The sequence below is a fragment of the Caenorhabditis briggsae genome, assembly GCF_000004555.2.
Source record: "Caenorhabditis briggsae complete genome, chrII, whole genome shotgun sequence".
Taxonomy (NCBI): Eukaryota; Metazoa; Nematoda; class Chromadorea; order Rhabditida; family Rhabditidae; genus Caenorhabditis; species Caenorhabditis briggsae.
In genome coordinates this window covers 8,971,532-8,984,701 of record NC_013486.2, presented here as the reverse complement: position 1 = coordinate 8,984,701, position 13,170 = coordinate 8,971,532, and the positions used below count along the sequence as shown (strand labels likewise).

The window sequence follows — 13,170 nt, the reverse complement described above, 5'->3', positions numbered from 1 at the left end:
CTTTTGTTGATGTCCTACCTAAAAATGACCCGATAGAAGAGGAATGCGTTCCTCAGTGCATGCCTCAGTGTGATCCATTTTGTATTTCACAGCACCGCTACAGCTTGCGATCTTCGAATTCACCAGCAGCCTCATGTCCACAAGCTTGCATGCCAGAATGCTCACAACAATGTGTTGCCACGTTGCAATGTCCAGTGAGCTGTCAACCCGCTTGTCAACCATCATGCCTTCAGAAGCCACCAATCATCAAAATCACCGTAACAGGACAGCAAGTCGGATGTGTCGAGCAGTGTCAGCCAGCGTGCGAACCACAATGTATCATCGCCACGAACAAGGTTTTTTGAGTTTCAGCTTTTTTAGTTTAACGCTTGCCTTCCGCATATTTTGTTTTCAGAACTGTTTAGTTCAGATCAGTTTATCCGAGCACAGGATTTTAAGCTAAACTTCAGACCCCGTCTCAACAACCGCAAATCGTCGTGGCGACGACGACACAAGCACCCCGTACTGCACAGCCACAACAGCAACTTGCCAGTTGCCCACAACTTTGTCAACCACAGTGCACTTCCCAATGTGTTCAGGCAAGTTCATAGCGATGACACGTGGCATAGTAGATGACTACAATACTATCCTAAGCTGGTTCCAGTTCATCCAGATCCTCAAATATTTTGATTTTCCAGCAACAACAATGTCCATGCCAACAAACATGTCAGAACGGTTGTAATCAACATAATCCAGATGCCCGTGTCTGTCAGAATGTCTGTCTGGAAGTATGTGCATCCGAATGTCCACGATCGACACCAGCTGGCGCCCAACCAGCTCAACCAGTTTACCAAACTGTCCAAGCTCCACTCTCCTACGTTCCAGTTGTTCCAGTGGCCACTTCCTCATCTCTACCACAAATTACTATCAACTTTGCCGTTCCAGAATGTATTCCAGTCTGTGAACAAAGTTGTAATGCTCAATGTGTCGAGAAGTTCCCACAAGAACACTGTGGTTCCGTTTGCAACTCCCAATGCCAGACTGCATGTGCCTCTCAACCAGCTGCCACTCAAGTCCAATCCGCTCCAGTTCCATCGTGCCAACCACAATGTCAGCCAGCCTGTGAACCAGTTTGCATTGCTCAACAAGCCCAACCAGTCAAGATTCAAGTCAATCTGGCTACAGCTGCTCCACAGCAAGCAGCCTCCATTCAATGCCAACCAATGTGCGAGCAGAGCTGTGTACAAGAATGTCAGTCGACCACTTTGAACGTCCAAGCTGCCACGTGTCAACCTGCATGCCAAGCCATCTGCCAACAGTCATGTGCTCCATTGAGCACCTCTGCTCCAGTTATGCAAACTATTCCAGTAGTTCCAGTGGCCGCTGCTCCAGTTCAGGCACCATCATCAGCTACCCAGTTGTGTGCTCCAAAATGTATCAGTGATTGCCAAGGACTGTGCAAGAGCAACTCGCCACAATGTATTCAAGGTGAGTAATTCTGTGTTTTCTTTCAAATCAATAATCTACAATTTAGGATGCGACGCTTCCTGCCAACAACTCTGCGGAACCGCTCCAAACCCAGCCGTCCCACTGACAGTCAACTACAACTGTAACCTTCCATGTGACTCTCAATGCACACAGCAGTGCTACCATCAAGGTAATCTATATTTTTTATCAATATCTTTTTTACCCCAATCCGTGTTTCAGCTCCAACATGTGCTCCTGCTTGTGCTCAAGCCTGTGAAGCTCAATGCCCAGTTGTTTCTTGTGAAGATGCCTGCCAAACAGTCTGCAAAGGACAGTGCGTTTTCTCCGGTCAGAATTCCCGACAATGTGGTCCAGCGTGTGCCCAATCGTGCAGCTCCCTGTGCCATAAAAAGAGAGTGAAACGAGGAGACTAATTGATTCTTAATTTTTAATATTTATTTCCCTTTCTCCATAGTCTTTCTAACAATTCGGACCAAAACTCCACCCCCATCTCTTCTGCTCAATTTCTTTTCGTCGTCTTTCTGTGACCTATGTGGGTCTGTCACAATCGCCCTACTTGATTTACTAACTTATTTATTCTTTGTTATTGTAATTTATTTATCTATTGGTTTTCTGAAGACATAAAAATACAAAAATTTATTCAAAGCAATACACATGCATTTTAGTTTCACATATTTTGATTATCCAGAGGGCATCAATAGGTTTGATGGGTGGATGAGCTGACGTCGATCTGGAAAAAACGATGCCCTTATTTTCTAATCATTTTAAACCTACCATAGCAACTTCCAAATCTCCGCTGGCTCCCTTACGGCTCTCCTCATCCGAATCCTCATCCCATGGCTCCTTATCTGGAAGTTGTGATTGTTGAGCCTGACGATCCGCGTCAAAGTTCTTCGCGATTCTTCGATACGAAACGTGCTGTTTTTGAAGCATGAACTGAGATTTGACAGTCTACAAAAAACCATACCGAACTGATCTAGAAAATTTCAACTCACATTTCCACGTTGACGGCATCGGATGTAGTTGATTACCATGAATAATGGGATCATAAGGACTGGGAGGAACGAAACGAACCATCCGAGAATGTCGAAAACAATTGGGTACTTATTGGCATCACCGTTGTATGGATAGTCACGAAGGAAGGAGAGGGCAACAAGGAACAGAAAAAAATGAATAAAGGAAGGATCCACTAAAAAGATTACTTACCGCTGCAATAACTGGAGCAATACCCATCCAGTTGGCCGTAAAATACCACGAATGAGGTCCGATAGCTTTAGTACACTTGTTCTTGGGCTCTCCCAGCATTTCGGTAATGTCATTTCTGACGTTTCGGAATCCATAGACATACATCATGACGATAAGTTCACCAACCACTGCACAAACCGATGAGAATCCAGCCGCGTATTCGTCGAACATTTCGAACCAGTAGAGACCAGCCTATAAAATTGTAAAAGGACGATTTAAGAAAAAATAATCAACTCACATTAGTCGAGAAAACCAATCCAATACAGTATAAAAAGAAACACCAAACCGTGACAACAACCCACTTCTTTTTCCGATACTTCGGGCTCTGATCATAAATACACGAACAGAACACATCGACCAACGCAATCTCAGTACTGGCTCCAAGCAAGAAGAGCATCAAAAAGAAGAGGAAACTCCACAACCAGGGCAGTGGCATCTGTGTCATGGCTTCAGGATACACAACGAATGCCAGAGAGAATCCACTTTTGACAACTTCTGGAACTTGAACTCCACGTTGGTTGGCTAAGAATCCAAGTGTTGAAAATACAGCAGCTCCACCGACAAGGGACATGACAGTGTCTCCAATAATAACGATTAGGGCATCTTTGAAGACGTTGTTGTTTTTTCGACTGTACGAAGACAAACTAATAAGTCCTCCATGTCCAACAGAAAGTGAGAAACAGAGTTGTTTGAGAGCCTCTGTCCAGGTACGAGTCAAGAAGATTTTCGAGTAGTCTGGTTTACCAAAATAGTAATAAAGACCATCAGATGCTCCTGGCAAAGTAACTCCTCTAACGAACAACACCACTACAATAAAGTATGGAAGCAGAACAGAAACATATGAAATCTTTCCCATGATCTTAGCTCCTTTCAAGATTCCCAACGCAGTGAGTACCCAGCAAATAGTCATAGCTGCCAGAATCGGAAGATTGATTCCAGAAAAATCGTAGAGTCCGGTAGATGGGTCAATGATGTTACGTGTGAAGTATTGCTCAGTGGCACTGAGCATTTCAATGCCATCGAATTTTTTGGCATCCATACAAGTTCCATTAATGAAGAACATTTTCTCGGGGATCATTTTCGCGGTAGCATTCTCCCAGCCAGGTGGGTGATTCACTCGACATTCTTTTTGGCTGAAATGTAATTTTTTTTTCTTTATCTAGAAATCTATAAAACCCACCGAAGCATATCAATACAAGTTTCCATTTGATTCCAAGGATTGTCACACTTGTTCCAAATGTTGAAATCTCCTCGGAAGATGTTGACAATATAAATACTGATCCATGACACAATCACAATGTAATAAATCGCAACCAACGCAGCCACAAACACTCCCATCCACCCAACGCCTTCTAGAAATGGCATGACTCTTCTGAAGATTACCGGTGGCGATTTTCCATTGTATTGACCAGTCAGGAATTCGAAATAAACAGCTGGGAATCCGAAGAGAAACGCACATGAGAGATATGGAATCAGAAATGCGGATCCTCCGTTTTCGAATGCTCTCATTGGGAATCTCCAAATGTTTCCTAAACCGACTGCGAGGCCAAGACAGGTTAAAACGAATTCAACTCCATTTCCAAATCCTTCTCGTTCCTCTTCGGGCGGTCCGTCGATTCTTTCGGAAACCAAATCGACTTTGGATCCAGTTGTGGTGTTGGTTGTTGTGTTGAGTTTACTTGGTGTTGGCGATGGAATGGCACTTGTTCCTTCAGTATTCGGAGATGGAGTTTGTTCTGAATGTATAGGTCAGAAGAATAGTCTATCCGAATGTTGGAATCAGTGTGTGTTCTTCGGAAAGTATTTTTCAAAAATCCGTTCGAACGTTCGAAACATGAAAGTTGGTGACCTAGAAAACTCCAGTTGCAAAAGTTAAGCCGCCATGTTAAAATGACCTAGAAGACACATCAGACGCTACAATCAACCAACTAGGGTGGCCTAGAAAAAGCGCGTTGGGAAAGTTCGGTCACTTTGCGAATTTTCCAAATCTCGGGATTTCAAATCTTCTGACAATCTAGATGATTAAAAGTCTCAGGATCTTACGAACTCCAAATCTCTAAAGTAACCTAAAAACCTCACAAACTGAATCTTCATCCCAAAATGTCTGACTTCGCGAATCTCAGAATTCCAAAATCTTACTGAGATCTTCATCATCTTTAACCGATGCCATTTTGTTGGTTGTTTTCTCTTTTTCAGGTTCAGCCAATTACACGTGTCTTCTGGTGGCGAACAGCAGCCCACACTCTCGAGTTGCTACTAGTTTCGAGAAGTGAGCAGTGGAATTTGTGAAAATCGGTCTAACTTTTTTCGGGGAAGTAGCATTGGTGGTTTTTGTGGAATCCACGTTGGCTGGGAAATTTATTTGGGGTAAATAATAAAAAAATTAGAAAAAAAACAACAAAAAAACCAAAAAACAATAAAATCAACAACATAAAAATTGAATACAGGTCTAATCCTCGTCACTCCAATTGGCCAGTGACATATCGGCGAATTGATCCGGAACAGTTGCATCCGCCCTCTTCGCAGCTGCTCCAATCTTGATTCTCTTCCTTTTGGCTTTTGGAATCGTTGGTTTGGCGTCTTCATCGTCGTCGTCTTCCAGCGTCTCTGTGGCTTTTCGTTTCTTCGCCGCTTCTTCCTCTTTCTTTTTCTTCTTATCATCCTTCTTTGAATTCTCGAGTGCACTTTTTTCCTTCATCTTCCACACCTTCTCCCATTGTCTGTAGAATGACTTGATCGGTGAATCAGGGTTGTTGAGATCGAAACGAACGGCACGCTGAAATAGGTCCGAACTATGTCTGGCAACTTTGTCATGGTTGAAACGTACCACTTGCATCTCATCATTCAAATCCACGTGTTTTCGAGCCAACACATCGAGAACAAATCGAGAATGTTCCTTCAACTTGGTTTGGAAACCGCGGAATAGATGAGCTTGATCCGCATTCTTCATCGTATCCAAAATTGTGGCGATCTGAAAAAATCAAAAATTCAGTTAGAGTTCAGAAGACGTTTCAAGATTACTCTGTGGTTGATCGGCAAAGCGACATCAGGGAATGCTGCCTGACTGGCTAGAAGATGAGCTGATTGCATCATGGTCCTGAAGACGTGCTCCGAAATAGTCTTACGCCATTGTGGAAGATCAGAATATTGGGTAGAGCATTTCAGGGTGCATTCGATATCCGGAAGTTTGACAGCACCTTTAGCAGGTTTTGGCTTAGATTTCAGCTCGCGGGCCAGCTCTTCCAGACACTAGAAATTCAAATTTAGGAATGGAGTTGAAACTTCGTAACTCACATCGCAAGACAATTGCATAATAGGAATGTAGTTGGTACAACTTGCTTGAAGTTGAATAAGCATTTGACAACAATGGAGACGTAGTGGCAAGAAGGTTGGAGCATTGCAAAGTCTGAAAGTAATAGAATTTAATGCTGAAAACATGAACGATTTCTCACTTGAAGATTCCTACGATGACTTGAATAAGTGGATAGACGAGCTCTCCGATTTGCTCAGCACCATTTACCGAGTGAGCCTTTGCAATCACTCGAACCCACATGTACATACACTGCATCATTTGCCAGTTGTAAATCGAAAAGATCAAATCCTTTCTACCTTTGGCAATCATAGCGTTTCGAAGATGCACCGCGGTTTGACGGATATAGACGAACGCGTATTTGTATGCTTGTTCGGGATTGATCATAGTAATTTCGGCAAATGTTCGATGCATGAACTGCAGAAGTGGCCAGGTCTCATTGGTAACGACTTTCGAGTTGGCAACAAATGCAACATAGGCAGTTTTATATAGAGGAACGAAGTGTTGTGGGTAGTTTTTGACAAGAAGATTCATGCAGACGAATGCAGGTAGACGGCATTCGAGAGTCTTACGACTCCAGATTTTGACGATGGCCTTGATGAGGAGCTTGGACATTCTTGAGAAATGAGCATAGAGATCAACGAGTCTGGTGATCGCTTTGAGTGTTGCGATGATCACTTCAGTGGTTTGAACTTCGTTAAGGAAGACAATCATAGCATGGAGATAGGTTCTTACATAGGTTTGATACTTTTTGATCATAGTTTTGGAAAAAAGCACTTTCTCGCCATCTGGTCTAGCCTTCAGAAGTCGTTTAAGAACATCTGGCATCGCTTGGAAGCACATTCTGACTACTGCCTCAAAAATCGATTGCTCGTTGATCACATACTTCGGAGCTTCAATATCAGCACCAACTCGGGCCACGCAGGCAACGAATACATCAATCGCCATACGAACATCAGATGGATTGATTGGAGTAGTCGTCTCATCGTCCAGAACAAGAACTTGTTGAAGGTAAGAGTAGACGTTGGAATCCACGATAAGCCGTCCTGAACTATCGCTTTTCACTTTTGGCTTTCGGATCTTCTTGATCTTTGTTTTGTCGTCATCCTCTTCATCGTCATCTTCATCACTTTCCTCCTCTTCTTCTTCATCTTCTTCATCCTCATTGTCTTCTCCCTCTTCATCGTCATCCTCATCCTCTTCCATATTCAAAAGATCAGCATCCTCTTGTTGAAGAAATTTGAAGAATTCTGGATCACTCTTTTTCAGTCTGTAAATAACAAATGAAGAATAGTCTCTAATGAAAACAAGCTTACGCTTCCAAATCCAACTTGTGTTTTTTCATTCCACCTTTCTCAACTTGCACCGTTCCGTCATCCTCTTCCGATTCGTTCCCATCTAAGCTTCCTTCTCCATCCAACTTGGCCAACTCCTCATCTGAAGAAGATGCTTCATCTTTAGATGGAGGTTTCTTTTGGAGTTTGGCGCGTTTCGTCACTCCTTTTTTGAGAGAGCTGGACTTTTTGAGTAGTTTCATTATCCTGAAAAACATAATCTTCAGTATTACTCCAAGTTCAAAGAAGTAAACATTTCAAGTTTACAGTAACTGGAACAAGTCTCTACCCATCTCTATTCATCCCGACCAAGCTTCTTTTCTCTTACTCCAAACTACTCTATTCAGTTTCTTCCTCTTTTTCCTTCCTTTTCCCTCTCAACACCACATTTTGTGACGGTAAGCGACCGGATCGGGGTCACACTGGCTAGAGATAATGGCGTTCCGAGAGAGAAGACTTCGAGACGACGCTCAGTGGGAGGGAATGAAGAAGGAAATCAACTGTAGTATGAATTGTATCATTTGCATATCGGGAATTTTCAAAATGTTCCATTTTTGACTTTATATCGTGACTAGTGTTTCTGTTTTTGGCTATAAAAAGAGTGGAATGACGCAAAATCTTTATATCCCATAGAAAGCGAGAACCGGTTCGACCGTTAAGCTATTGACGGCTTCATCGGAAAAGCATTGCTTCAAGTTGTTTTGCTTTTAGTTAATTTTCACGTTTTCTTAGTTCTGCCCATCCAGACGTTGCCATCTCTTTTCGCAATACACGACGAACGGCAGCCATTCAAAAAATGAATTGGTCAGTGTCATTGTTGTCTCGGCTAATGGGAAGAGATGCAGAAGCCGTCGCCAAACGAGAAAATCTTTCTGCGCGCAGAAAATCGTTTGTGGCCAATCTGCCGGCGTGCGACGACAACACAACCATAGATTACAAACGCTGCTTTCTTTATAGGCTTCTCTATATTTTCTACAGAATTTCTAAATCTTACAAATCACAATAACGACGATTTCTTTCAGGTAAATCACAATGTGGACGCTATCCTACACAACGCACACGATAATCTCAATATCTTTGCATGTGCTGGGAGTGGTTGTGGGACTCTTCGTCTGGTATTTATTCCCAAAACATGTATGTTTTTCTTTCAATTTTTTAAATGGATTCAAAAATACAGTATGAAACCTAACTTCTCTAAATACTGAAAAATGAATTAAAGATATAGATTTTCAGCCGACGCGTTCGATCGTCCAACTCCCATCGGAACGAGTAGCCGTTGCTATCGACACGCCGATCACAACGAAATCCGAAAAACTCAACGTATACTCTCCATCGGAGAACTTCACAAATAATGACGAAAGTGTCGCAAAACTAATCGACTTCGAGGATCATCATATGCCACAAATCTCAGCAATCCGCCAGTTTGGTTAATTAGTGTTATATTTATTTATTTGAATTACGAATAGAGCGCCTAATACGAGTATTTTTTTTTGTTTTGTCATAAATATTTTAAATAACTAATGAATGGATTAAAAATGAACAAATAGTAAAAAAATGAACCGCAGTTGAACGGAGTCTGAAAAAATAATGATGATTCAAGATAGAAAGAGTATAAAATAATTTATTGAATAGGATGAAAATATATAATCTTAAAAATCAGTAGATTATCATTGTGCTCCTTGAGCCATTTGAATCAGCTCACCGAGTCCTGTTGAACGCCAAACAAATTCCACCGGATCCATCACATATACCATTTCCGAATCCATATAAATCGAAAGTGCACCGAACCAGAAAACTTGTCGTCCATCCTTGAATCGATCTTTCTGTGGATGATAAGTGAATCCGTGCTTTCCAGCAGTGATTTCGATGATTTCTTTGAGCGACAGTTGCTGAGTAGCCGGCGCGAATTGAGCCATTGGAGCAGATGGGGCTGGAGCCATCGGAGCAATCGGAGCGGCGGCCAGACCACTGACTTTTTCTCCGCGCATTGAAGTTCCGACAGCGATCATGCAGCGACGGAGATTCTCTGAAAAACGTAATTAGAATCCATGAACAGAATAAAAGCATCTCACCAGTGACAGTAGGGTAATTAAGAATAGCTTGCGGGATTCGATCCTTCCATTCAGCGTACCACCGACGCACTTCATTATAGTCGACACCAGGGCTATCGAGCCATTGACACAGAACGCCGTAGAACTGGAAATAGAAAAATTATTTTCAGAAATCATTTAACTCTGTAACTTACCCTTGGGAAGAAATATTTAGTGACAATGTTTGCTATTGCGTCAGGATGAACCATTTCCAACCATTCCATACAAGCAGACCACTCCAAGTATTCTGGATTGATTCCAGGATTCAATTCGAATGTATCCAATGTAGCACCCAGTTTCGGTATGATGTTTTGAGCCACAAATGCTGTGAATGTCCCTTTGGACCAGACATTCTGCCACGGGCGTAATGTTGCAATCGCACTTCTATCCATCGGATTCCACAGCTTGAGAACTTTTGATAACTTTTGGCGGATCGGTGGCATGACAGTTTGAATTCGATCTCCGAGAAGGACGAGCCATGGTACCAACCATTGGTGTATTGGAACTACATCTGTCATCGGATCCCAATCATTCACTCTTTCTGCAATTTTCGGAATGATCAACTGTTCTAGAATGTTCTCTGTGATCCAGGAGGAAATTAGAGGAATCCATTGCTCCACGAGTTCAATCATCTCATGCATTTCGGTACGTGGATCCCACTGAAGACAAGCACGACGAATTGATGGTAGAATTCCCTCCCAAATGATTCTGTCGTATGCTCGAATTTCATCCCCTTTGCTCTTATTGTGTCCGAATGTCATCTTCTTTCCATTCTTGCTATCATCCAGAATGTCTCTCCATTCTGCAATCAACTCACATCCATATTCCTTTGCCTGAAGTGGCTTCCATTCGGCAAAATGACGTTGGATGAGTGGAAGTACGATAGGAATAGCGACAGTTTCCAGTGAATAAAGTTGATACTCATGTGGGAATTCTGCACGAAGACGACGGAAAAGTGATTGACATTCTTTCATAGTTGGCGAACGGTTAGAAGAGAATCCATCTATCAATTCGAAGACATCCTTGATATGCTGAGCCTCTTCTTCCTCGGTAGTCAACGCTTTGTCGATCGTTTGAAGGTCATATTCCAGAGCAGTGGTTTGATCTTTAATGCTGATCAACTGCTGATTACTTCTTCTAATTCCTTCTTCAGTTAAATCGACAAGAAGATTCAGATTATGCAGCAATTCGGGGACATCAAAAACAGTTCTCTCTTCTTCATCAACAGTATCGTATTCGGATCGAGTTTTCATAGAAAACGAATCATAACCAGAATATACCTTTTGCTGTTTTCCAGTCATATCGATAACTTTGATATTTGAATAGTGTTGTGATTGCTGATGAGCTGCAGGTCGTGACGCCGACATTCCCTCTTCCAGAACATCATCGATAGTTCTATACGTGGTTTTTGTTTTCTGCGACTTCTTCCATCCTCCTTTAACTTTAATTCCAGTCTTCTCCGGTTCATCTGGGACTGTAGAGCTTCCACCTTGCGCCATTCTCTTCTGTGCTTCTGCAGCCGATTCTCCGAATTTTGGTCCAACCGAAGATGCTTCTTTACCATAAGCTCCAACGGCTCCTCTTCCCTTACGGAGCTGCGCAGTCACTGGCTCGACGATACCTTGCTCTTTTGCTCCCAAACCAAATCCTTGCTTGTATCCCATAGACTGCATCATTTTCATGATAACATCCGATTTTCCGTGCTTCATCCAACCACCAAATTTATCAGTGTCTGCTGCTCCTTTTGTAGCTGATGAACGCATTCCAGCGAAGACGTGTGCTCCTTGCTCTTTCTGGGTCTTCTTGGTTCTTCTGTCGAAGTTAATTTCGATAACTTCTTCCTCATCGTCCGCTTTTGACGAATATGTTCCCATTTTGATGGATTCTGGATCTGTCTTATCCACTTTCGAGCCTGATTGCACGCCTCCGCTGACGAAACTCATCGGTGCCGTGTACTTCTGACGCTTGCTGAAAAAACTAACATTAGATTCATGGAGAAACTAGGTGGAATCTTACTTTGAAGGCCCTCGGCTTGAACTCTGCTCATCGTCATCGCTGTCGTGGTCCGGAGCAAAGACACCTAAAAATCAATTATTACTTGAGTCTCCACGGAGAAATCCTAGAGTCAAATGCTTTTTTAATAGTCAGACGATTCTTCCTCATGATCTCACCCCACCATAAGTCGCCTGATCCTTATTCTGATACCGCCGCCTGCCACCCGGATTCATCGCATACTCCAAATCCATGTCGTTAATTTCGAACGATTCGCGCCCATCGTCGTCGTCCATCTGAAAATTGAGAATGAGTAATCACTTGTCAAGGGAGGCGTCCCATTGTTGTGGTTTGAACATTTTTCGTACCAAAAGATCAAAACAAAAAGTGTACTAGCTAAGAGAGAACGCAGAGAAATTTAAGAAGATAAAAGTGGAGGAAATGAATCATTTTTTACACTGTGTGGGCTGTCTCGTGCATTAGATCTCGGATTTTTCTGACGGCATTCAGGTCAGTTAGACACGTGGGTTGATGCCTGACAGACCTGAAGAATTTCTTTGCAATTGCCGAGCTATTGTAACTTTTTTTTACATTTTGAAAACTTCAATTGTTCACAGAAGTTGAAAAGAAATTTACTCATAAATATCTCACTCGGAAAATATAGCTTTTCAAAGTAAAACGGTCGATTTTCGATTCTTAGAATAAATAGTATTTATAAATTTTCGTTCGATTGTGATTTATTATTCCCTATTTGCTAACCGAAAATACACAATAGAGTCAGCATAGATTACTTTAGATCAAAATTCCTAAATCCTCGTCGTCTATAAATGGTTTTAAAATGGATATTTTGTCGCAGATTAGAATTTTTATTGAGCAAATTTTAGGTTTATATTCCTAAACAAAACCTATTCTGAAGACTCACTTTTCAGTTGTTGAAATCAGGGAGAAAACGAAAAAACCTTTGAATTTCGAATAAAAACAAGAAACAACGACACTCCGGAATTGCGCGCGCGCGCATTGTTTAGCAGGTGTGAATTTCGGAGGGAAATTCAAAATCGACCTTTTTCTGTCTTGTTTCTCGTTGAATTCTGAATTTTTTCCTCAAAGACTTTGATTCAAAGTTCCACATTTCCAGATGAAACTTCTTCTTGTGATTCTTCTATTAATCTCGACTGTCGAATCCAACACACCCCGCTTGAAAGCTCTCTGGAATTTAGAAGAAGTTACAGAGTGCGAGTTGCATTATAACGCATTGGTGAGTCTAAACGTTTGAAGCATAAAATATCAAAAAATTTCCAGCACTACAACAACTATGGATGCTGGTGTGGAGTTGGTGGATCCCATGAGCCAGTTGATGGAATTGATGACTGTTGTATGCATCATGACAAGTGCTACGATGCCGCAGTTGATAATAAAGTTTGCATGGATGTAGAGATTGAGTATGTCGACGATTACTCATGGAAGTGCATCAACTCCACTGCTATTTGCTCTGGTAAGCTTACTTTTTTAAAAACTATCTTCAATTCGTTCAACTGTTCAGAAAAGAACGCCGGATGCAAAGCAGCTCTCTGTGAATGCGACAAAATCGTTGTGGAGTGCTGGAAAAAGTTCCCAAAGCCAGTGAAGAAGGAAAAGTGCAACAGAACCCGCTGGTCGGAAATCACCAAGCACTTCCAGCATTAATATGCGATTTTTGTACATAGAATATTGCACTTTTCTTTATTATACAGAT

General features: G+C 42.0%; 6 protein-coding genes across 6 annotated transcripts in view; 3 read left to right on the top strand and 3 right to left on the bottom strand.

The window, feature by feature from the left end:
- Positions 1 to 1,880, top strand: part of CBG02727 — a gene marked incomplete at both ends in the record, with an annotated part of 14,467 nt that extends 12,587 nt beyond the window's left edge. The window contains 5 exons of the mRNA XM_045242452.1: positions 93 to 335; positions 450 to 578; positions 678 to 1,467; positions 1,514 to 1,636; positions 1,687 to 1,880. Coding sequence (XP_045092221.1) covers positions 93 to 335; positions 450 to 578; positions 678 to 1,467; positions 1,514 to 1,636; positions 1,687 to 1,880 — 1,479 coding nt within the window. The remainder of the gene's footprint in view (positions 1 to 92; positions 336 to 449; positions 579 to 677; positions 1,468 to 1,513; positions 1,637 to 1,686) is intronic.
- Positions 1,881 to 2,161: 281 nt separating this feature from the next.
- On the bottom strand, positions 2,162 to 4,882 carry Cbr-snf-5 (the record flags this gene model as incomplete). Its single annotated transcript, XM_045242451.1, has 7 exons — positions 2,162 to 2,197; positions 2,242 to 2,418; positions 2,463 to 2,656; positions 2,697 to 2,904; positions 2,951 to 3,845; positions 3,893 to 4,448; positions 4,852 to 4,882. 7 exons carry the CDS (start codon positions 4,880 to 4,882, stop codon positions 2,162 to 2,164), a joined length of 2,097 nt encoding a protein of 698 aa, XP_045092220.1.
- Positions 4,883 to 5,161: 279 nt separating this feature from the next.
- On the bottom strand, positions 5,162 to 7,559 carry Cbr-pro-2 (the record flags this gene model as incomplete). Its single annotated transcript, XM_002630941.1, has 6 exons — positions 5,162 to 5,488; positions 5,540 to 5,683; positions 5,734 to 5,961; positions 6,007 to 6,118; positions 6,165 to 7,292; positions 7,339 to 7,559. The coding sequence occupies 6 exons, from the start codon at positions 7,557 to 7,559 to the stop codon at positions 5,162 to 5,164; spliced, it is 2,160 nt and encodes a 719-aa protein (XP_002630987.1).
- An 829-nt stretch (positions 7,560 to 8,388) lies between these two features.
- On the top strand, positions 8,389 to 8,787 carry CBG02730 (the record flags this gene model as incomplete). Its single annotated transcript, XM_002630942.1, has 2 exons — positions 8,389 to 8,490; positions 8,590 to 8,787. The coding sequence occupies 2 exons, from the start codon at positions 8,389 to 8,391 to the stop codon at positions 8,785 to 8,787; spliced, it is 300 nt and encodes a 99-aa protein (XP_002630988.1).
- Positions 8,788 to 9,023: 236 nt separating this feature from the next.
- Positions 9,024 to 11,734, bottom strand: Cbr-stip-1 (the record flags this gene model as incomplete). Its single annotated transcript, XM_002630943.2, has 5 exons — positions 9,024 to 9,382; positions 9,429 to 9,552; positions 9,602 to 11,414; positions 11,463 to 11,526; positions 11,623 to 11,734. The coding sequence occupies 5 exons, from the start codon at positions 11,732 to 11,734 to the stop codon at positions 9,024 to 9,026; spliced, it is 2,472 nt and encodes an 823-aa protein (XP_002630989.2).
- An 839-nt stretch (positions 11,735 to 12,573) lies between these two features.
- CBG02732 lies at positions 12,574 to 13,121 on the top strand (the record flags this gene model as incomplete). Its single annotated transcript, XM_002630944.1, has 3 exons — positions 12,574 to 12,693; positions 12,738 to 12,930; positions 12,979 to 13,121. 3 exons carry the CDS (start codon positions 12,574 to 12,576, stop codon positions 13,119 to 13,121), a joined length of 456 nt encoding a protein of 151 aa, XP_002630990.1.
- Positions 13,122 to 13,170: the final 49 nt, after the last annotated feature.